The sequence below is a fragment of the Astyanax mexicanus genome, chromosome 22 (assembly GCF_023375975.1).
Source record: "Astyanax mexicanus isolate ESR-SI-001 chromosome 22, AstMex3_surface, whole genome shotgun sequence".
Taxonomy (NCBI): domain Eukaryota; kingdom Metazoa; phylum Chordata; class Actinopteri; order Characiformes; family Acestrorhamphidae; genus Astyanax; species Astyanax mexicanus.
This window is the reverse complement of record NC_064429.1, coordinates 1,738,525-1,760,717: the sequence shown is the minus strand read 5'-3', so window position 1 is coordinate 1,760,717 and position 22,193 is coordinate 1,738,525. Positions and strand designations below refer to the sequence as shown.

At 36.7% G+C, this 22,193-nt stretch overlaps 1 protein-coding gene across 11 annotated transcripts in view; it reads left to right on the top strand.

Moving 5' to 3' along the window:
* The window catches only part of LOC103031784 (membrane-associated phosphatidylinositol transfer protein 2), a 99,399-nt gene that overhangs the window by 69,818 nt on the left and 7,388 nt on the right, over positions 1-22,193 (top strand). For 8 of the 11 annotated variants that reach the window (XM_049470857.1, XM_049470856.1, XM_049470859.1 and 5 more), the window contains 10 exons: positions 9,072-9,316; positions 10,281-10,470; positions 11,893-12,012; positions 12,253-12,473; positions 13,975-14,150; positions 15,318-15,488; positions 17,070-17,210; positions 19,129-19,296; positions 19,847-19,996; positions 21,268-21,416. In XM_049470857.1, coding sequence (XP_049326814.1) covers positions 9,072-9,316; positions 10,281-10,470; positions 11,893-12,012; positions 12,253-12,473; positions 13,975-14,150; positions 15,318-15,488; positions 17,070-17,210; positions 19,129-19,296; positions 19,847-19,996; positions 21,268-21,416 — 1,731 coding nt within the window. The remainder of the gene's footprint in view (positions 1-9,071; positions 9,317-10,280; positions 10,471-11,892; positions 12,013-12,252; positions 12,474-13,974; positions 14,151-15,317; positions 15,489-17,069; positions 17,211-19,128; positions 19,297-19,846; positions 19,997-21,267; positions 21,417-22,193) is intronic. The other 3 variants (XM_049470861.1, XM_049470860.1, XM_049470864.1) reach the window with 3 other exon arrangements.

The window sequence follows — 22,193 nt, the reverse complement described above, 5'->3', positions numbered from 1 at the left end:
GGGTTCTGGTACAGGAGGAGGTTGTGCTGGTGGGATAACCACCTGCTGGACGGGATTAGCAGGCTGGTTGCTAAACAGAGCCTCCAGACGCTCATACAGCTCGTGATTGTTCAGCCACGACCTCATTTAGGTCCCGGTTCCCTGCTGCATCCATGGGTGGCGAGATATTCTGTAAGACACCAACCAGGGAGTTTGGATGCAAACGCAGACAGGTTTATTAATCCAAATCAGAAGGCAAAAATCGAAGTCAAAAAACAGGCAAAGTCCAAAAAACCAGAAATACACGCTAGGCAAAAATCGTAGTCAAGGATAAGCAATAGATAAAAAAAAACAGGAAAACAGTAACAACAATAACGCTCGATAAGACACAATGTGGCAATATCTCGCAACTTGGCAGTGCATGAGTCTAGTATATATAGTCCTGTAGATGTGTAATCTCCCACAGGTGTGTGGGAGGGGAGGAGTCAGCCTCAATACTCAGGAGAGGTGGATCTTAAAGGTGCAGTGCGGGCAAGTGTGACAGGTGTAAAGAAGCTCAAAGGAGTGAAATTATCATAGTGTTTCTGATTGCTAACTAAGGTACTACGGAAAAGTATGCAGACCCCACCTCCTCTACCATACAATCTCGGATTGTGTATATAATTATAGCCTGCAGGGGCGGCTTCATTTAATGCTACATGTTCATTTGGCCTAATCCAGGTTTCTGTCAGACACAGAATATTGAATTTCTGATCAGTTATTAATTCATTCACTAGAACTGCTTTTGAATTTAGAGATCTAATATTAAGTAAACCAATCTTTAGGTTTGAAGTGTTAGTGCTACAGTCTGGATATGATTGTTTAGTATAAGTTAAGTTATTTGCAATGACTGTTTTAGTTTTTTGATGTTTTTGTTTGACTCGGGGGACAGACACAGTCTGAATACACTGGTTTCTTGGTAAGGTCACTTTGCAGCTCACAGACAGTCGGTTAAGCCTCTCTTCCAGCCTGGTCCCGGCTCTGGATTGTCAGCAGCTTCTAACACTAAGCAGCTTCTAACACTACAACATGAACTTATTTACAATTTAATAGCAGTAACATATTTCAAAAAGGTTGATACACTGCAACAATAGGCTGGAAAAGTAAGTGGTACTAAAAAACAGCTGCAGTAGAAGCAATTTACTACTAGCTCACATGACTGGGAAAAACAAGATAGAGAGTAGGGGTGTTAAGATTCTCTAAATCCTCGATTCCTTCAATTTTATTTCTGATTTTAGGGTCACAATTCGATTCTCAATTTTCTTTTTCCTTTTTTTTTACAGCAGAGAGGCCTATGCCAGTTTAAATTAGTCTATGGTCATTTATTGGTTTGATTCATCAAACCTCAAAATTCTGTAACACAACACTAGAGGCACTAATGGTCAAATTTACATAATTTAATTAAGATATTTTCGTAACGCCATCTAGTGGCTTTTTTTGGTAGCAGCATTGTGCACATAACAAAATAAAAAAATAAAAAAACTGGAACAGTTATGTACAAAATAATAGAACAATAATAGAACGATACTGAACTCTATCCTACTACTAACAGTTAAACATGAAAAATAAGACTCGGTCCTGTCACGTCTTAGCCCTGTCTCATGTCTCTGTGTGTCTTCCCCACGTGACCTGTGCCCCTCTGTGTCTCCTGTCAGTAGTTTTCCATCATGTGTTTCTCATTTGTAGCTCCGCCCCTTCCCCAGGTGTTTCCAATTCTAGTGTGTGTCCTGTTTGGTTAAATAGCCCTCCTCTGTCACTTGTCCTCCGTCGGTCTTTGCACCTTCCCATGTCGTTTTGTCTCTCTCTGTGTTTAATAGCACCGAGGTCCCCGGACTTTGACCCCAGAACTGTGCCCAGGCTGGCTCCTCAGACTTTGCTTTTCCCCAGACTTTTGCCAACCCTGGGCACCCTCCTATGTTTTTGGTCCCTGTGTCTCTACCTGTTTTGGTCCCTGTCTCTGTCTATGTCCCTGTACCCGTGTCTGTCTCTGTCTCTATTCCTGTCCCAGTTACGGTGTTAGTTTCTGTCCCTGTTAATGTCCTCGTCCCTGTTCCCATGTCTAGTCCCGTCCAGTCTCCGTCTCCTGTCCAGTTCCCCGTCCAGTCTCCGTCTCCTGTCCAGCTCTCTGTCCAGTCTCCGTCTCCTGTCCAGCTCTCCGTCCAGTCTCCATCTCCTGTCCAGTTCCCCGTCCAGTCTCCCGTTCAGTCTCCGTCCCCTGTCCAGTGTCCTGTCCTATCTCCGTCTCCTGTCCAGTCTCCGTCCACTGTCCAGTTCCCTGTTCAGTCTCCATCCCCTGTTCAGTTTCCAAGCCCGGTTCAGTCTCCCGTCCAGTCTCTGTCCTCTGTCCTGTCTCCGTTTCAGTCCCCGGTCTTGACTCCTGTTTTCCCCGGCCTCTCCTTGCCGCCAGCCCCCGGGGTTCGTTTTTACGCGCCTCGGGAGCTGCGCGTTTAGGGGGAGGCTTCTGTCACGTCTTAGCCCTGTCTCATGTCTCTGTGTGTCTTCCCCACGTGACCTGTGCCCCTCTGTGTCTCCTGTCAGTAGTTTTCCATCATGTGTTTCTCATTTGTAGCTCCGCCCCTTCCCCAGGTGTTTCTTATTCTAGTGTGTGTCCTGTTTGGTTAAATAGCCCTCCTCTGTCACTTGTCCTCCGTCGGTCTTTGCACCTTCCCATGTCGTTTTGTCTCTCTCTGTGTTTAATAGCTTCGCTCAGTGTTTACCTTGTTTTCTTAGCCTTAGTCCCTTGTTTCACGTTTATCTTCTTGTATATATATTCCCTGTTTATTTTCTCATTATTATCTCTAGTTGGTTTAGTTTATGTTCTTTAGTTTCTCTCGTTTGTTTTGGTTTTTGGTTATATGTTTATGTATTTTCAGTTATTTAGTTTATTCCCCAGTTCCTTGTATATATCTCCCTGTTTTATGTTTAAGTGTTTACTTGTTTCTCGTTTCCTTGTTTATTTATATTTATTTATTAAATTATTCATTTCTCACCCTACCTGCACTTGCGTCCGTCTCCTCGTCTCCCTGCCTGGGTCATCCTGACAGGTCCCTAAGAATGAGAAGTTTTTTTCTTTAATAAAGCTATATTATTAACTTTATCTGAGAGAAAGATGCTCCTTAAGGTACCAAAACTATTAACATATTTGAGGCTAGACAAAACAACTGTTATTTTTATATTTTCAAGTTTTTCTTTAAGAAGATGAGAATGTCCACAGTCTCTGGAGAAAGGGCTGCTCTCTGAGACCTTGACATAATTTCGATCGATTTCGATGAAATATCGAAATCGTGACACCCCTAATAGAGAGGCAGAGTCTCTCAATGATCTGTAAAAAGTTGCTTCCAAAAAGTGCACTTAATGTAAATGATGCTTTAGCTTCCATTTGTGGATTTCTAGAAGTGCTCCTGAGCCCATGCAGTTATTTCCAGTACAGATTCAATACAGACTGTTATTAATGCAGTGATTTCCAGTGCAGATTCAATACAGACTGTTATTAATGCAGTGATTTCCAGTACAGATTCAATACAGACTGTTATTAATGCAGTGATTTCCAGTACAGATTCAGTACAGACTGTTATTGATGCAGTGATTTCCAGTGCAGATTCAATACAGACTGTTATTAATGCAGTGATTTCCAGTACAGATTTAGTGCATACTGTTATTTAATGCAGTGATTTCCAGTGCGGATTCAGTACAAACTGTTATTAATGCAGTGAATTCCAGTGCAGATTTAGTACAGACTGTTATTAATGCAGTTATTTCCAGTACATATTCAATACAGACTGTTGCTAATGCAGCTATTTCCAGTACAGATTCAATACAGACTGTTATTAATGCAGTGGTTTCCAGTGCAGATTCAGTACAAACTGTTATTAATGCAGTGAATTCCAGTGCAGATTTAGTACAGACTGTTATTAATGCAGTTATTTCCAGTACAGATTCAATACAGACTGTTGCTAATGCAGCTATTTCCAGTGCAGATTCAGTACAGACTGTTATTAATGCAGTTATTTCCAGTACAGATTCAGTACAGACTGTTATTAATGCAGTTATTTCCAGTACAGATTCAATACAGACTGTTATTAATGCAGTTATTTCCAGTACAGATTCAATACAGAATGTTATTAATGCAGTGATTTCCAGTACAGATTCAGTACAGACTGTTATTACTGCAGTTATTTCCAGTACAGATTTAGTACAGACTGTTATTAATGCAGTTATTTCCAGTACAGATTCAATACAGACTGTTATTAATGCAGTTATTTCCAGTACAGATTCAATACAGACTGTTATTAATGCACTTATTTCCAGTACAGATTCAATACAGACTGTTATTAATGCACTTATTTCCAGTACAGATTCAATACAGACTGTTATTACTGCAGTTATTTCCAGTACAGATTCAATACAGAATGTTATTAATGCAGTGATTTCCAGTACAGATTGGAGTCTGTACAGATTTAGTACAGACTGTTATTAATGCACTTATTTCCAGTACAGATTCAATACAGACTGTTATTAATGCACTTATTTCCAGTACAGATTCAATACAGACTGTTATTAATGCAGTTATTTCCAGTACAGATTCAATACAGACTGTTATTAATGCACTTATTTCCAGTACAGATTCAATACAGACTGTTATTAATGCAGTTATTTCCAGTACATATTCTATACAGAATGTTATTAATGCAGTGATTTCCAGTACAGATTCAGTACAGACTGTTATTAATGCAGTTATTTCCAGTGTAGATTTAGTACAGACTGTTATTAATGCAGTGATTTCCAGTACAGATTCAGTACAGACTGTTATTACCGCAGTGATTTCCAGTGCAGATTCAATACAGACTGTTATTAATGCAGTGATTTCCAGTACAGATTTAGTACATACTGTTAATTAATGCAGTGATTTCCAGTGCAGATTCAGTACAAACTGTTATTAATGCAGTGAATTCCAGTGCAGATTTAGTACAGACTGTTATTAATGCAATTATTTCCAGTACATATTCAATACAGACTGTTGCTAATGCAGCTATTTCCAGTACAGATTCAATACAGACTGTTATTAATGCAGTTATTTCCAGTACAGATTTAGTGCATACTGTTATTTAATGCAGTGATTTCCAGTGCGGATTCAGTACAAACTGTTATTAATGCAGTGAATTCCAGTGCAGATTTAGTACAGACTGTTATTAATGCAGTTATTTCCAGTACATATTCAATACAGACTGTTGCTAATGCAGCTATTTCCAGTACAGATTCAATACAGACTGTTATTAATGCAGTGGTTTCCAGTGCAGATTCAGTACAAACCGTTATTAATGCAGTGATTTCCAGTACAGATTTAGTACATACTGTTATTAATGCAGTGATTTCCAGTGCAGATTCAATACAGACTGTTATTAATGCACTTATTTCCAGTACACATTCAATACAGACTGTTATTAATGCAGTTATTTCCAGTACAGATTCAATACAGACTGTTATTAATGCAGTTATTTCCAGTACAGATTCAATACAGAATGTTATTAATGCAGTGATTTCCAGTACAGATTGGAGTCTGTACAGATTTAGTACAGACTGTTATTAATGCAGTTATTTCCAGTACAGATTTAGTACAGACTTTTATTAATGCAGTTATTTCCAGTACAGATTCAATACAGACTGTTATTAATGCAGTTATTTCCAGTACAGATTCAATACAGACTGTTATTAATGCACTTATTTCCAGTACAGATTCAATACAGACTGTTATTAATGCACTTATTTCCAGTACAGATTCAATACAGACTGTTATTAATGCAGTTATTTCCAGTACAGATTCAATACAGAATGTTATTAATGCAGTGATTTCCAGTACAGATTGGAGTCTGTACAGATTTAGTACAGACTGTTATTAATGCACTTATTTCCAGTACAGATTCAATACAGACTGTTATTAATGCACTTATTTCCAGTACAGATTCAATACAGACTGTTATTAATGCAGTTATTTCCAGTACAGATTCAATACAGACTGTTATTAATGCAGTTATTTCCAGTACAGATTCAATACAGACTGTTATTAATGCAGTTATTTCCAGTGTAGATTTAGTACAGACTGTTATTAATGCAGTGATTTCCAGTACAGATTCAGTACAGACTGTTATTAATGCAGTGATTTCCAGTGCAGATTCAATACAGACTGTTATTAATGCAGTGATTTCCAGTACATATTTAGTACATACTGTTATTTAATGCAGTGATTTCCAGTGCAGATTCAGTACAAACTGTTATTAATGCAGTGAATTCCAGTGCAGATTTAGTACAGACTGTTATTAATGCAGTTATTTCCAGCACATATTCAATACAGACTGTTGCTAATGCAGCTATTTCCAGTACAGATTCAGTACAGACTGTTATTAATGCAGTGATTTCCAGTACATATTCTATACAGAATGTTATTAATGCAGTGATTTCCAGTGCAGATTCAATACAGACTGTTATTAATGCAGTTATTTCCAGTACAGATTCAATACAGACTGTTATTAATGCAGTGGTTTCCAGTACTGATTCAGTACAGACTGTTATTAATGCAGTGATTTCCAGTACAGATTTAATACAGACTGTTATTAATGCAGCTATTTCCAGTACAGATTTAGTACATACTGTTATTTAATGCAGTGATTTCCAGTGCAGATTCAGTACAGACTGTTATTAATGCAGTGATTTCCAGTACAGATCTAGTACATACTGTTATTAATGCAGTGATTTCCTTTACAGATTCAGTACAGACTGTTATTAATGCAGTTATTTCCAGTACAGATTCAGGACAGACTGTTATTAATGCAGTTATTTCCAGTACAGATTTAGTACATACTGTTATTTAATGCAGTGATTTCCAGTGCAGATTCAGTACAGACTGTTATTAATGCAGTGATTTCCAGTACAGATTCAATACAGACTGTTATTAATGCAGTGATTTCCAGTACATATTCAATACAGACTGTTATTAATGCAGTGATTTCCAGTACATATTCAATACAGACTGTTATTAATGCAGTGATTTCCAGTACAATTCAATACAGACTGTTATTAATGCAGTGATTTCCAGTGCAGATACAGTACAGACTGTTATTAATGCAGTGATTTCCAGTACAGATTCAATACAGACTGTTATTAATGCAGTGATTTCCAGTACAGATCTAGTACATACTGTTATTTAATGCAGTGATTTCCAGTGCAGATTCAGTACAGACTGTTATTAATGCAGTGAATTCCAGTGCAGATTTAGTACAGACTGTTATTTAATGCAGTGATTTCCAGTACAGATTTAGTACAGACTGTTATTGATGCAGTGAATTCCAGTGCAGATTCAGTACAGACTGTTATTAATGCAGTGAATTCCAGTGCAGATTTAGTACAGACTGTTATTTAATGCAGTGATTTCATCAGCCTTTTAAATAGATCAGACCTCCGCAGCACAAGATTCACATTCACCATTTAATTTTTTAGTGGGTGGAGTTAAAGTCCCTTCTATTTTATATTTTTTTACATACATGTATTTTATTGGAACCTATTTGTTTAACCCCTCTTGGTACCCATCACTGATATCCATATTTGGGCCCAACATGTAACCTGTGGACAAAACCTTCTGTTTCCTATATATATATATATATATATATATATATATATATATATATATATATATATATATATATATATATATTTATCTGGTAATTTAGCACAAAGCCACTGACTATCCTGTTGCCTTCTATTAGCAGTCTTATTTGCTGCAAAACATCATGTTTGCAGATATTTTATGGCCAAGATTGGATTTATAGTACAATGCACTGTTAACAGTATCAAATTTAAACCATTTTGGACAGCAACTGACATTTTTTTAATAGGCTGTCAACATGATTTCAGTTTGCTGATTCTTTTTCGAAGCTTAAATCTAGAAGTCTGCTATGAAGAATAGTTTTTTTTTTCAATAAATGCTTATTTACATACCACTATTATACCCTGTCCTTTTTGCCCCATGTAAACATGTCTGACCCAACTAATCCCTGTTGTGCAACTTTAACCTGTTTATGGTAAAACTGAAACTATTTTGATCTGATCAATGTTGAAGAGTTCTTTTTGATAATAAGTACCATGGTCTCTCTATCTTTGTTACTCTGCACTATAAGTTTTTTTTTGTAAGTAAAAAATGCATTTCCCATATATCTAATTCTAATATAAGCTTATGGTTTTATAATATATAAAACATTCACATTTTGCATGTAGTAAAAGTGTTACTAAAGTATTACTAAAGTAGAAATAATATAATTAACTTTCAGTCACTAGCTACTGACATTTTATTTGTAACAAGAGCATTCTAAATTAATATTCAATTAATATTTAACATTCATACATTTAATACCTTTTTAATACATTTTTTGCAATGTATACTATATTTTAATTGGATTCTGTAATATAAGGTATAAGTTTTTTTTTTATTATTGTCCATTATTTTAATTCTAAAGGTATTGGTAATTCAGGATCGATTGTTGATGCTTTCCTAGACCCAGTCGTAAACTAAACCTACCAACACAAATAGCCATTTCCTGTAGTATGTGGAGGTGAAAATCACAGCAGCTTCAAGAAGTGTATTGCTTTTTTAGCAGTGAGATGAAAGTTTTATTTGACGAAGCTGTGTTTTTCTTTGGCCCTTGTAAAAATACATTTCCCACTGATTTAGGAATGTTAAACGTTAGCTTTTATTGCCACCCGGAGAGTAAGTGTTAAAGATGTGTGATCACACTGTTCTAAATGCCTGACTAGGACTATTTTAAGCTGAGATAGTTTTAGCTACTGATGCAGAGTCTCTGGAGAATTTGCCTGTACAGTTGCATGGTATTTTAACAGACTTGACATTCATTTGTCATGACATCCCTCAGTCTTTTGTCCTCTTTTTTCTCTCTTCTTTCATTCATCTGTCCATCTGCCTACCAGCTTACCCTCCTATACCCTGATCCCACCTGTCTAACCACCTACTCATCCAATAACCATGTACCCATTCTTTTCGTTTCTAGGACGAATTGTGTCCGGAATCCTTGCAGTCCTCTAAGATCCATGTCTTGATCCTCGTTCTTCATGGTGGGAATATTTTGGATACTGGCTGTGGGGAACAAAGTTCCAAGCAAGGCGATGTCAACACCATCACCAGTGCTTTCGACACAGTGATGCACGTACACTATCCTTCTGCCCTGGGCCATGTTGCTATTCGCCTGGTGCCCTGTCCACCCATCTGTGCTGAAGCCTTTTCCTTGGTGTCCAAGTAAGAAGAGATGAGATGGTGTTGAAAAACAAATATAAATACATAGCCTTAGCTATTATTGGTACATTGGTGGACAGTAATAATACAACCACTACTGAAACATAAATTGGGACATTGCATAAAATGCAAACAAATATAAATAATAACAAGGATTTGCAAATCTCACATACCCATATTTTATTCACAGAAGAACATAGAAAGACAAGAAAATAATCTTTATAAAAAAAGCATGACCTCATTTGAAACTTGATTTGAAACATCCCATCTGCTTTTAACAAAAGTCTATAAAGATTCTTCGTTTCATGATAAGTTCTGGACTGCAGGTGGGCCAGTGCCGCACTTAGACTCCTGTCCTGCACAGTCATGCTGTTATAATGAATGCAGTATATGGTTTAACATTGTCTTGCTGTAATGTGCTATACTTTCCCTAAAAGAAACATTGTCCGGATGGAAACATATATTGTTCTAAAATCCCTATATACTGTTTATCATCGATATTGCCTTTCCAGCTACCCACACCTTATACATTAATGCAACCTCATGGTTCTGGTTTTCAAAAAGAATAAAACATTTTAAATCATTTGACCTCTTGACCAATAATCAAGTTCCAAATTCCAAGTTTTTTTTTTCACAAAATGTTGTATTTTGAATTAATAATTAAACATTCTGTTCTTATTCTCTTTTATTCACATTTTACATAGTGTGCAAACTACTTTGGAAGTAGGGATGTAAAATAATAGAGAAGTCAATTTATATATATTTACTCTGACAAAAATCACATTTACCAGATTAAATTTTTACGTGTATATGTGTATGTGACAGCTGACAATTATAGTGGCAGGCATTCGGGTTATATGAAACTCTGTATATTTTTTGCAGACAGTTCCAGTAAGCAGTCCCTTCAGCTGTATAAACATGAACACGTTGAATTGTCTCTGATAATGTGCTCTGTGTGTTGTTGCAGTCTGAGCCCATACAGCTATGATGAGGGCTGTTTGTCCAGCAGTCAGGACCACATCCCTCTGGCTGCTCTGCCCCTCCTTGCCACATCCTCTCCACAGTATCAGGATGCTGTAGCAACTGTAATCAGCCGAGCCAATCAGGTCTATTCAGATTTCCTCCGCTCTCTGGATGGGGCTAGCTTCTCAGGGCAGGTAGGCATCTCTTTATAACAAAGTAGGTTACCTGCCCATTTATGTGTCTGTGTGTACGGTTGAAATCAACATCACTGAATCCCTATTACAAATTATGTTTAAATACCTTAACACAAATAATAAAAAGTGGTTTCTCCAATTAAAACACAAAATACCATTCAGCTTGCATTAGTGTATTACAGCACAGTAAAATGTGTTCACACAGTGATTTCTAGAAGTGTCCCTGAGCCCATGCAGTTATTACCAGTAGAGAATCAGTACAGGCAGTTCCACCTGAGGGCCAGATGATCCAGATTTCTGCTGATTCTCTGAATCTTTGATAATATTATGGGCTGTAGATGATGGGATCTAATTAATTACATGCTGTGAGTAATTAATCTAAATTAATCACATTTATTGCATTTGCTATGAAAGTGTTCAAAAACTGTACAATTTAACTGAGGAGTAAATAAAAGATTGAATACCTGTCACTGATTTATAAGCTCTCTCTCATGAACATCAATCAGTAACACATGCTACAATCACTGTATATCTCTTACAACCATAGATTATAGCTTTTTATTATATTTATTTATATTTATTATAGCTGCACTAATTTATTATTCACCTAAAAATTACAGAACTATTGTAGAAAATAACATGCCTAATGTCATTTTCAGGCGATTATGGGCTAAAGAGTAACTACACTCATTTTTACAATAAATTTACAATAACTGTAAAGGGGTTGCTCTGTAATAATGAAATTGACCCTGAAACACTAGAACCCATGTATAGAATTCTATCTATTCAGCAGGCCAATTCAGCTGTTGGCTTAGAGCATGTTGGCCCTGATGTTAATCGCATTTCCAAGCTAAATTATCACAGAAGTGAACATGTGAGCACGACAGAGCACGCAGCATTACGTCTCAGTCTTGGTCTAAATTTTACTAATGTTATTATAAATAATGTCGGATCAAGTGTGGTTTAAACAGCAGAGCAATGATATAAAACACACTACAACTACCATCTTTACTGAAATGTTATTTTGTTGTTTAACCAACATGCACTTCGTCTCTGACAGAACGCAGCTACAAATAAAACTCAGTTCAGTTAAAAATGATTTAGATGAGTAAGAACATGTAAATGAACTACATATGGTCAGAAATAAAGGATATGTTGAGTTGTGCTGTTTACATGATTTGAAAGTGAAACTGATGTCAGTTAGTCAGTGGTGTTGTTTTGTCCTACATTTGACTGACAAAGAATTTAAAAGGCCTCTCACAAAGTTTGTTGTTGCATTCAGTTCATAACCAGGCATTGTCTAGGGCCCCTGTTGCAATGGGCCTGACAAAAACTAGGCATTTGATTTTAACATGTTATTTTGCTGACATATATGCATATATACACACAGTTATACCCAGTGATATTTTCATTGTTACCTAGGTGTGTCTGATAGGAGACTGTGTTGGGGGAATTCTGGGGTTTGATGCTCTCTGCAGCAGCAGCCAAACAGTGTGTGAAAGCCAAAGCAGTAGTCGGCGTGGGAGTGTGGTGAGTGTTCAGGTAAGGCTTGAGGCCACTCTAATTCAACCTGTTGCAGGGAGTCAGTAAGCATTTGTTTAAATGGTGTATTTTAAGTGTTAGGTATGCACTATTGTCCATCAACCACCTAACTTCTATATTTAGTCATGCACTGTACTGGCACTGCATTACATACTTAGATGCTTTATCTTTCTTTTTCTTTCTATCTATAACTATTTTTATCATTTCTGCCTCTCCCGTATGCTTCCTCACCACCGTTAGGACCCAGACCTTCTGTCCCCTGGAATCATCATCAACTGCAGCCATGACACATCCTCACTGGTTAGAGAGTTAGAGAGTAGCTGGCAGCTCAGCCGCAGTAATATCGATATCCCCCACTTTGGTGGTCCTGATGACTCTAAAAGGCAACTCCACCGAAAGAAGAGTGACTCCTCCACATATGAAATAGATACAGTTAAGCAACACCAAGCCTTTCTGAGCAGGTATGTCTTGCTGTGTGTCAGTTACTCTGAACAAATTGCAATGTTTTAGTGGTTGCTGTTCATTCAATATATACCATATTAATCTACAGTGAACTATTTTACTACACTTTCTATTTTTAGGTCAAAACCAAGTTCAAAGTCTAAAATTAGAGCATTTAAAAAAATCTAATGAAGATAATTATGACTGCTAAGATATTGCAAATGTGGTCAGAAATGTATATACAGTGATCCTTAACATGAATTTCATGGCGATTATTGTGTTAAGAACATTCTATTCATAAAAGGGACTTTCTGAAATGATCAAAATTCTATTTTGGGAAAAAAGACAACCACTCAGATTATTAAATTCAAAGTGCCTAAAGTAAATTGCAAATGGATTAGAACAGGTATACAATCTTTTCTAAGTTGGAAGTTTAAGCACTGGAATATGACTTAAACTGTTCAGATGCTCAGGAATAATCCAAGATCCTCCAGGGCACAGACCTGAACTGAAAGGTGCTAAACTGTTTATAGTAAAGTTTTACATCACTTTAGACTGAGAGGCTGTCATCCAGAAAGAAGGTCCAGCTCCAGAATGGACAGATTCAAGTTTAATTTGAGGAGAAAAGGGGAGGCAAAACTCTTCACCAGCTGTTAAGCATAGTGGTGGTAGCATAATTCTGCTGCAGGGCTGTTTTGTTTGCAGCTTATTGCACAGTAATTTAGGAGGACTACATCAGAGGTGGATGTAGAATGAAAAAAAGCATTACATTACATTTGGCAGACGCTTTTGTAATGGAAGTTAAAACATCTTTAGATAGGGCCTAAAGGAGGTCAAAAGAAAATAATGGGATAGAGGAGTGAAGGAGGCTAACATTAAGCTTTGTTTGTAAAAATCTGGTTTGTGCCTGAAAGTTAACTAATATATTTAAATTCTGTAAATATCCAACAAAATCAAAAGCATCTGATCAAGCTGCACTCGCTGAGGGACATTTAATCCAACATTAGGAGATGCATGTTCATTTTTAAATCAGTGTTAATTTCTGAAAACAAAATAAATCAAACTTGTGCACCAAATTCTTGATTGTTAATCTGACAGTTGAATGTTCAGCTATGTCATGAGCACTGAGTGTGTATGGCAGTTAATTGTATTTGGGTCATTTTTCAGTTGGATATGTTTTAAAAAAAATCTCCACCTTGAAAAAGAAAACCTGCATACATACTCTTGTAATATATTAAGCATCTTCTTAAGCTCTGCAACCATTGTGACAGAGAAAGGCTCATTTATTGGTGAAACAACTCATAAAGAAAGCATCATTTACAAAGTGTATAGGGAATTTTTTCTAGTATATTTTTAAGACACTTATATAGAATGTTCTCTATTGCTCTATATGCGTTTCACTTACTGAAGACAAAACCTTCTTCTTAACAGCACATAGGCTTAATGTCTGAAATGCTGAAGTTTATGTTAGAATTACTTCAATTAATACATGTTGTTGTAATTCATGTTGCTTTTTTTCAGTTTACACTCCAGTGTACTCAGACATGACCCTGGCTCACGCAGATCCAGTAACAGCACAATGTTGGAAAGTGGAGCGTTAGGGAAGTTTGACTTTGAAGTGACCGACTTCTTCCTCTTTGGCTCCCCTCTGGGTCTGGTCCTCGCCCTTAGGAAGACTGTAATTCCCATGCTGGATGGTAAAACCTTATAAATGTTTAAAAATAATAACATTTCACTGTAATCACTATACTCTCAAATGATTGAAGGAACTTTAAAACATATTTACGCTCATATCCCTCTCTAAAAGGGCTTTAGTATAGTTAGACCTTTGGTGTTGTTGCTATTTCAAAATAAAATCAAGTTTAATATGTATAGGTAAATATCATGCTCCACACAGTAATAATACTGTACTAATTATAATAATAATAATGTACTAATAATAACTAATACATTAAGAAAATTAATAGCTATAGACCCAGCTATGGACTGCAGTATCTAACATACAGCAGTTATTGTAAGGATAAGACTGTAAACATTAACTGACAGACAGATTTAAACATGTGTTTTAATGTTAAACCTTGTTGAAAATGTTAAAAACATTGATGTAGTCTTGCATAACAAGATAAGTTGAAATATAAAGAAAATAAGTAGGTAATTATATATTGGTGTCTGTCATAATGTTAACATGCATTAGAGAATTTGAATTATGTTATCATTATTGAAATTATTATACCACATGGATACATTCTGAAGTGCTGTATAAAAACCTGGTTTTGTTTCGTGATTTTCTCCTTTATCCTCCTATTTAGTTTATACAGTATTTAATAAAAAAAAAATATAATCTTATTTCTAATTTTTCCCATTTTCTCCCCAATTTACACGGCCAATTACCCAACCCACTCATTAGGACTCCCCCTATCACTAGTGATGCCCCAACACACCAGGAGGGTGAAGACTAACACATGCTTCCTCCAATACATGTGAAGTCAGACACCACTTCTTTTCAAACTGCTGTTTATCAGCATTGCCAAGCAGCCAGCGCGCTCAGAGGAAAGCACAGCGACTCTGCTCCGGGACATCAGCTCACAGACGCCCCGTGCTGCGGACATCACCCTAGGAGTGATGTGGGAATAGAGCGCCCTCCCGCTCATAGTGGCAGTGCTTTAGACCGCTGGACCACTCGGCGCCCCCTGTAGTTATTAAAAGTTAATGCAAGTTTTGAATTGCTAATGTTATACATGTTTTAGTCTGCTTTAAAGCATTTACAAACCTAAGCAAAACAACACTGCATATTTCAGACAGTACAGTAGTATTGTTAAGGATGTTTCAGGTTGTCGTTTACCTTTTCCTATATTGCCCTCTAGTGGCTCAGCTGCGTCCTGCCTGTCAGCAAGTCTACAACCTGTTTCACCCAGCTGACCCATCTGCCTCCCGCTTGGAGCCCTTGCTGGAGAAGAAGTTCCACCTGCTCCCTCCGTTTAACGTGCCCCGCTACCAGCGCTTCCCTCTGGGGGACGGAAACTCTGCTCTGCTCGGTAAACTGATACAAACACCTCAGAATTCTTACTCTAACTTCTACAAGCAGAAAATTACGTATGCAGTAAATATGACCGTGTAACATTTATAAAAATGTGTTGTTAAGTGTAACTCTGGCAAATTTAATGTGTGGCTAAGGACATGTGGGCTTTATGGATGACCAAAAAATATTGCTTTAAACTGTGTATAAAATGTCCATCCAAAAGAAAAGGTCCATCAGCAGAAGATATAAATCTTACATAGCATAGCTAATGTTAAATACACACTACATTGTATAAATCAAAGCTTTCGTCTTTCTTTTTTATTTTGGACATTAGGTCTTTAGGTCCTAAACGTTTGCAGATTTTTTGTTCTTTATTTTGCTGAAGGCTTCTCTGGGCTGTAACATCATCTGTCAACATTGTCATGATCATTTTAGTTTCAGCCTTTGTCTGTTTGGATCCCTATTGAGTCCATTTAAAAGGCCCTTCCTGATTGCCCTCCTGACATTAGCCAGAGAGTCATTAGTCAGAGATTTATGGCTTTAGTTACACAGTCACAGTTTAATAAGCAGCATTAGCATGCCTTATAAATGCCTATTATATATTATGCCTTATAAATAACTGCATTATTTATTTGTGATTATTTACTGTAAGACTGTAGGTAGTGCGAAATAATGCAACATGACACATACTTCCTTCAGTAGGGGATATCTGCCATGAAAGTTGCTTCTGTCAATTTTGAAGTAAAGATAACACAACACGTCATTAGATTCATAGGTTTCATTATAACTTGCTTTGTAGTTAATTATATTCTTCTCTATTGATCTGGTTGCAATTTAATTTAATTTAATTCAAAAGGATGCTCTGTAGTATTTGTAGTACTTGATGTATCTTGTACTTTGTGAAGTAAATCATCAAAAAAGCACCTACAATTGAGATTCACTACAGTACTGCCTGTCAGAGACTACACTTGTATTTGTAACAGAGCAATTCATAATGTTAGTGCTATCACAAAGTATCTTTTTCAGAGTGCTCTGTCATTACCATTATGTTTTCATTATAGGTTTTATGTCAACCTGACATTAAATTTGGGAAACATAAACATAAACAGATGCGACAAGAGGTATTTATCAGTGGGTAAATCATGAAGGGCTTTTTCGTAGGTTTTTTGTAGCCGTTTGAACACTCCGGTTAATAAAGTGTAGCCTTTTTATCTATTGTGTTTTTGTATTATGTAGACCTCTAAATAATAATTTGCTATTGTGAAGTTTAGATACAGCTTGCAGTTCCTTCAAGACTGATTCTGTTAAGGTCTTTTAGCCCTGCTATAGTTCATATGGTGAACATGGCAAGGGGTAATTTGGCTGTTGTAACAAACAGCAATGGGAAATGCAGCTTATGCAGTATAGGCTTGACCATTTAACAGCAGAGATTGAAAAATAGACAAGATATAAAACAAGGTCAGGAAACAGGCCCTGTTTCTTTTTCATGCCCTTTCTTGACTTCTCTTTCCTTTCCTTCCCTTTGCCCTCCAACCCTTCCTTTACCTACCCTGTTGTTTTCCCATCACCTTTGAATCTCAATCTTTGCTCCACTCAGTGGAGACAGTACAAAGTCACCCTGAGCTGCTGCTGGAGAGTGTGCAGCGCTGTCAGGAAGTTCTCAGTGAGACCTGCATCTCCGTGCCTGTGCTCCATTGCCCTGAGAACACATCCAAGGCCACATCCACATCTCTCGACTGTGTGTAGTCTCTGCCGTCCGTCTGTGTGTGTGCCATTGAACTCAGTCTTGTTAAGGATGCGCTATATATTATTATCTGATATACAGAGAAATGTCATTATTTTATTCAGTGTTGAATTTCCACTACTTTTGTTTATGTTCATGTTCTTCTAAACTCTTATAAGCATAAATGATAAAACAGCACATAACAGTTCTAAATTTCAGTACCACTCAGTCAGACTGCATAAGTTTACAAGCTTTGTTACAAAATTTGTCTGACTGTGATAGTTATGTGTATTATTGAGAATTTTTATATCAGACATTTTATATCAGTGCATCTCTTATTTTACATTTTACTATGCTCTTTTGCTTTCATTAGCTTTACACATACAGAAAAAAACAGCCACTGAATGTCCAAAATGATTCTGAAATATAATCATTTACCAAGATATTGTTAATAAAGGAGTCATTTTGCATTTACAGTTGTGTACCTTAACTATTGTAATTCCGCTCTGATGTAGAATGCCAAGATAAATCATTTTTAATAGTTTTATCTGGGATCCCCTAATTATGTATTATCTTATCTACTCATATTTACAAACAAATTCCAAAACATATTTTTTTTCTCTCATAACTGTGATAAAGTACATCTTTCCTCCTGCCATTGTTAATGTGTAGATTACAGTTGTCACTCGTTGTTGCCAAGAAGTGTTCGTGTTCATGTCGGGTCTCTCTGTGCTTCTGCATATGATGGCTGCTGGTTGCTTTTGAGTTGCTGTATGTTCCCAAAGCTTTCCAGTAGGGATTTTACTCGATTTGAGATACTAAAACAATCTATTTTTATTATTACATCACAAATTGATTAGTAGTCTTTACTTTGTTATAATTACTGCCTTACATTCTTTAGCCTTTGTATATATTTGATAGCATCTGCGTAATCAGTTTAATAGGAGCAAGAGGGTCATTAGATGTATAAATAAGGCCTTATTTCACAGGAACTCAATGTCCTTTACCAGTATTTGGCAATGCATTATACTGTTCATTGTAACACTTTATAAGACATTTTACAATATATCATAAGAGCAATTATAAGCTAATTATTTAAATTTGAAAATTGCAGAGTTCCACAGCTGTGTGTGTGTGTATACAAATGATTTCTAGGTTACAGCAGGTAACAATGATATCGTTACAATATCACTGCTAGTATGGTGTGGACTACACGAACAGTACATAGTAATTAGTAAATACGAACACAGCAACTGCAGGAAATATTTGAGATTTTCACAAATATTTTTTTAATAACTGATAATAGTTAGTGTATGATGTGTTTGTGAAAGTTATTAATATTTTATTTGCTGCTATCTCTGCTGTGTCTGCTTGGTAAGTACTGGGATGGAGAAACCAATTCAGTGAAAAACTATAAAGGAACATTCACACAAGGTTCAATGTCTGTCTTTGGTCTAAAGAAAGGATTTACTTTGTATTATGTTTTTATAAAATACAGACATATTGGTTCATTTTATTTCACACTTCATATCTGAAACACATTAAAAGCCCTCTGATCCCACTGTTGTATATGGAGGGTGTTGTTTGGATGTTTTATATTAAAGTTACATTTACCTGAATATACAGTTTTAAAAAAGCCTGTTTTTAACAAAAATCTGTTCACTTCCAAAATAATTCCAAATGTCACTGAGAGGACCTGAGAGATTAAACACGAGTAATAATCTTTAATAAGCACATGGATGTCCTAAATTGTAGGGTCACTTCCTTTTGAAATAATAGAATTTTAAATAAATTGCCTCACAAACTATTACAATGCCAAATTCACCCTGTAATACACCCTGTTCATCTCTTCATTGTGTGTGTGTGTGTGTGTGTGTGTTTCTGGAGTCTCTGAGGGTGTGTCTAATGGTCTCTCCTTGTTTCGGCTCACTAGCGGATATTGTTCAGTCTCATGGTGGTGTCTTCATGGAAAGTTCGTACCCCTCTTCCCCCATAATGGCCCCTCAGTGCCTGGGCCCAGTACGGCGTGCCAGTGAGGTCAGCATTGCCAGCCAGGTCTCAGGGATGGCAGACAGTTACACTGCCTCCAACATAGCCAACAGTAAGTGTGCCCAGCTCATGCCCTGCTTTCTCTCTTTCTCCATATTCTCTCTCTCTCTCTCTCTCTCTCTCTCTCTCTCTGTCTGTCTCTCTGTCTCTCTGTCTCACTCAGCTTTATTTCCATAATTTTCAGCTTTCTCTCTCTCTATCATTTTCTCTTAATATCTCTCTCTTTATCACTCATTTGCTAAGCTTGAACCCATTTTCTTTCGTACACGCCCATAACATCTCACACACCGCCTCTAGGTCAGTTGAGAAAGAAGAAGAATACAGCTTCAGTTCTGTGTTCTATGTTCATTGTCAACTAAAATGTAGTAAAACAAACACATTTTAGTTGTCTTTTTTTGCTTAAACCACTTGTAACAGTGCTAAAACATATGAATTAATCACAATGTTTTTAATCCTTAATCTACATTATTTGTATTGAAATTTTAAACTCAGCTGCCAGGTAAATAAAACCAAAAGCTTCATCCATTTAACGTCCCAAAATCTGTGAGCAAGAAACCCTTCTTCAGAGTCATGTTAAAAAGCTAAGAGCGTGTTTTTGACAGCACCAGAACTAGATCCAGCCCCTGATCTAGAAGCTGATGCTGAGGCAGGTCCATGTTCTCCGTTGGGTTTTCAGCGAACCAACACCGCTTCCTTGGATTTTGCCATGTGTGATCTGGTTTCTATGGATTCACAGCCGGACATTGACCAAGGTACTCAATACTGGGCCGTAGCCTTCTGTTCTTCAGTTTGAAAACCTAACAAACCTCTCTTTTATCTGCAAGCCTTCATCATTGCTCAAAGTAAACCAAAGGGCAAACGGAATAGCGCTTTAGTTATTGACAGTTTGCTAATACATGTCTTGCTGCTAATGTTGTGGTAATGTAAGCCACCAGAAAAAGCTGTTATGAAAAAAAAGCCTCTTCATTACTGTCTTTTGTCATTAAGATTTCCATATATCACACAGGCATTGTAGTTTGTGTTATTTTTGAACAGGTCTGACAGATTGTTAAACAGCCCTGAAAATCTCACTGAAATCTACAAACCTATTTTTTTTATTGTCCACAGTTGACCTATATGCTACCTACAACTTTCCACATTTCAAACGTTTGCCAAATTAAAATTTATGAAGAAGGATATGAAATACCAGGTGTATTCCTGCGCTGGTTAATCTGGTGTGGCTACAGCTGATACTAATACTAATCACTCTCTTAAAATCCAAATCTAAAAACCAATTTTCAGTCTAAATAAAGATCATCTTGATTGCTTATTTAATGAACTGATTTCATACCCATGGCAAATCTACATGGATTGTAGATTTTAGATGGATAGAGAGTGGGAAACAAGTGAACCACTCAGGTAAAAGGAAAACTGGATTTATTAAATTCTACCAAATTTAAACACCAGCTACCTGTCTGTAAAAAATGATTGATTACAGACTAGCTTAAATGCAAGATAATGATTCTAAACACACCTTCAAATCCACAGTCAAGATATGCAGGCTGAAGGTTTTGCCATTGCTCTCAAAGTCCCCAGACATTTATTGAAACTCTGTAGATATGTAGGCTTTAATAGTATAGATTTAATAGCTTTAATATTGCAGAGAGAAGAAGCTGTGATATTAGCCACATTCAACAAATCATCCTTTACTCACAAAACTATTTAGTTACACTTTTTTTTGTTTTTGTTTTACTTGGGTTGCCCAACCTTCTGAATACCATTGTATGTATATTTACAAATTAAGAAATGAGTTCATACTACTAATTTGTCTTTCAGTGTGTTTATTACAGTGGGAACTTTGCTTTGTATTTGTCTTTTATACCGATACTAACATACAATATTGTATATGAGTTTATTTTTCTGAGGATTTAAATAATGTTTAATTTGTTGTTTATGGAATAACTACTGTTTTTTCGTCTCGCTGGCGGTCTAACAGTGAATTTATGGTTCTGACCAAAGCCTGACCTTTTGTACTGTTTTATAGTTGCTGCCCGCTGGTGGGGCACTAAGCGTCTGGATTTTGCTCTCTACTGTCCTGACGCCCTGACAGCCTTTCCCACTGTGGCACTGCCCCACCTCTTCCATGCTTCATACTGGGAGTCCACTGATGTTGTCTCTTTCTTACTGAGACAGGTGAGGCAATGTTCAGTCAAGGATGAAATAATAATAACATATCATAACTTATTTTCTTAGAGCAAACCAGTATATAATGTCTAAGTTTGGGCAAAATGCTCTCTGACACATCACACCAGGGTTCTTCACTTCCAGAAGACATCTGGAGGACATGTTCAGCACAGGTCTTTTTCCTGTCATGTTGGCCGTGTGGACCTGAAATTGAAGAATTCAAATACTATTGTAACATTTTGAACCCACATTGGTATAGACAGCCTAAATATCATATGAATGCAGTGATCACAGGATACACCTGTTTACACCTGGCATTAGCCTGTATTTCTTGTAATCGGGTCATGTTCAGGTTTTATGTGACTGTATTTAGTTTACTGCATCTGGCTTTACATACAATCAGATCAGACAAACCACATTTAACACAACTGTAAATTAAGTAAGATGTTATTGGATTCAGTCAGGCGAATAGGGAAAAAAAATCCAAAATTATCTACGTTTTACACAGGAAAGTAAAAATCAAATATCTGCTGGTCACTCTGGGGACACATTTTAATTGCATGTGTAAACAGAGTCCAATCAAACTATATAGATATACTGTTCATGTAACACAACCTGTACGGACTAACGTATGTCCATCACAAAAATCTATTTTTTTGCCCTCCTCCACCCCTCTTTCTCCTAGGCTTTCCACAAGAGGTTGGTGGTGTTGTCAAAAGAGCATTGTACACAAACAGGCCTGATTTGCAGTGCATATTCTAAATCATTCTTAAGGTGTTTAGTTGG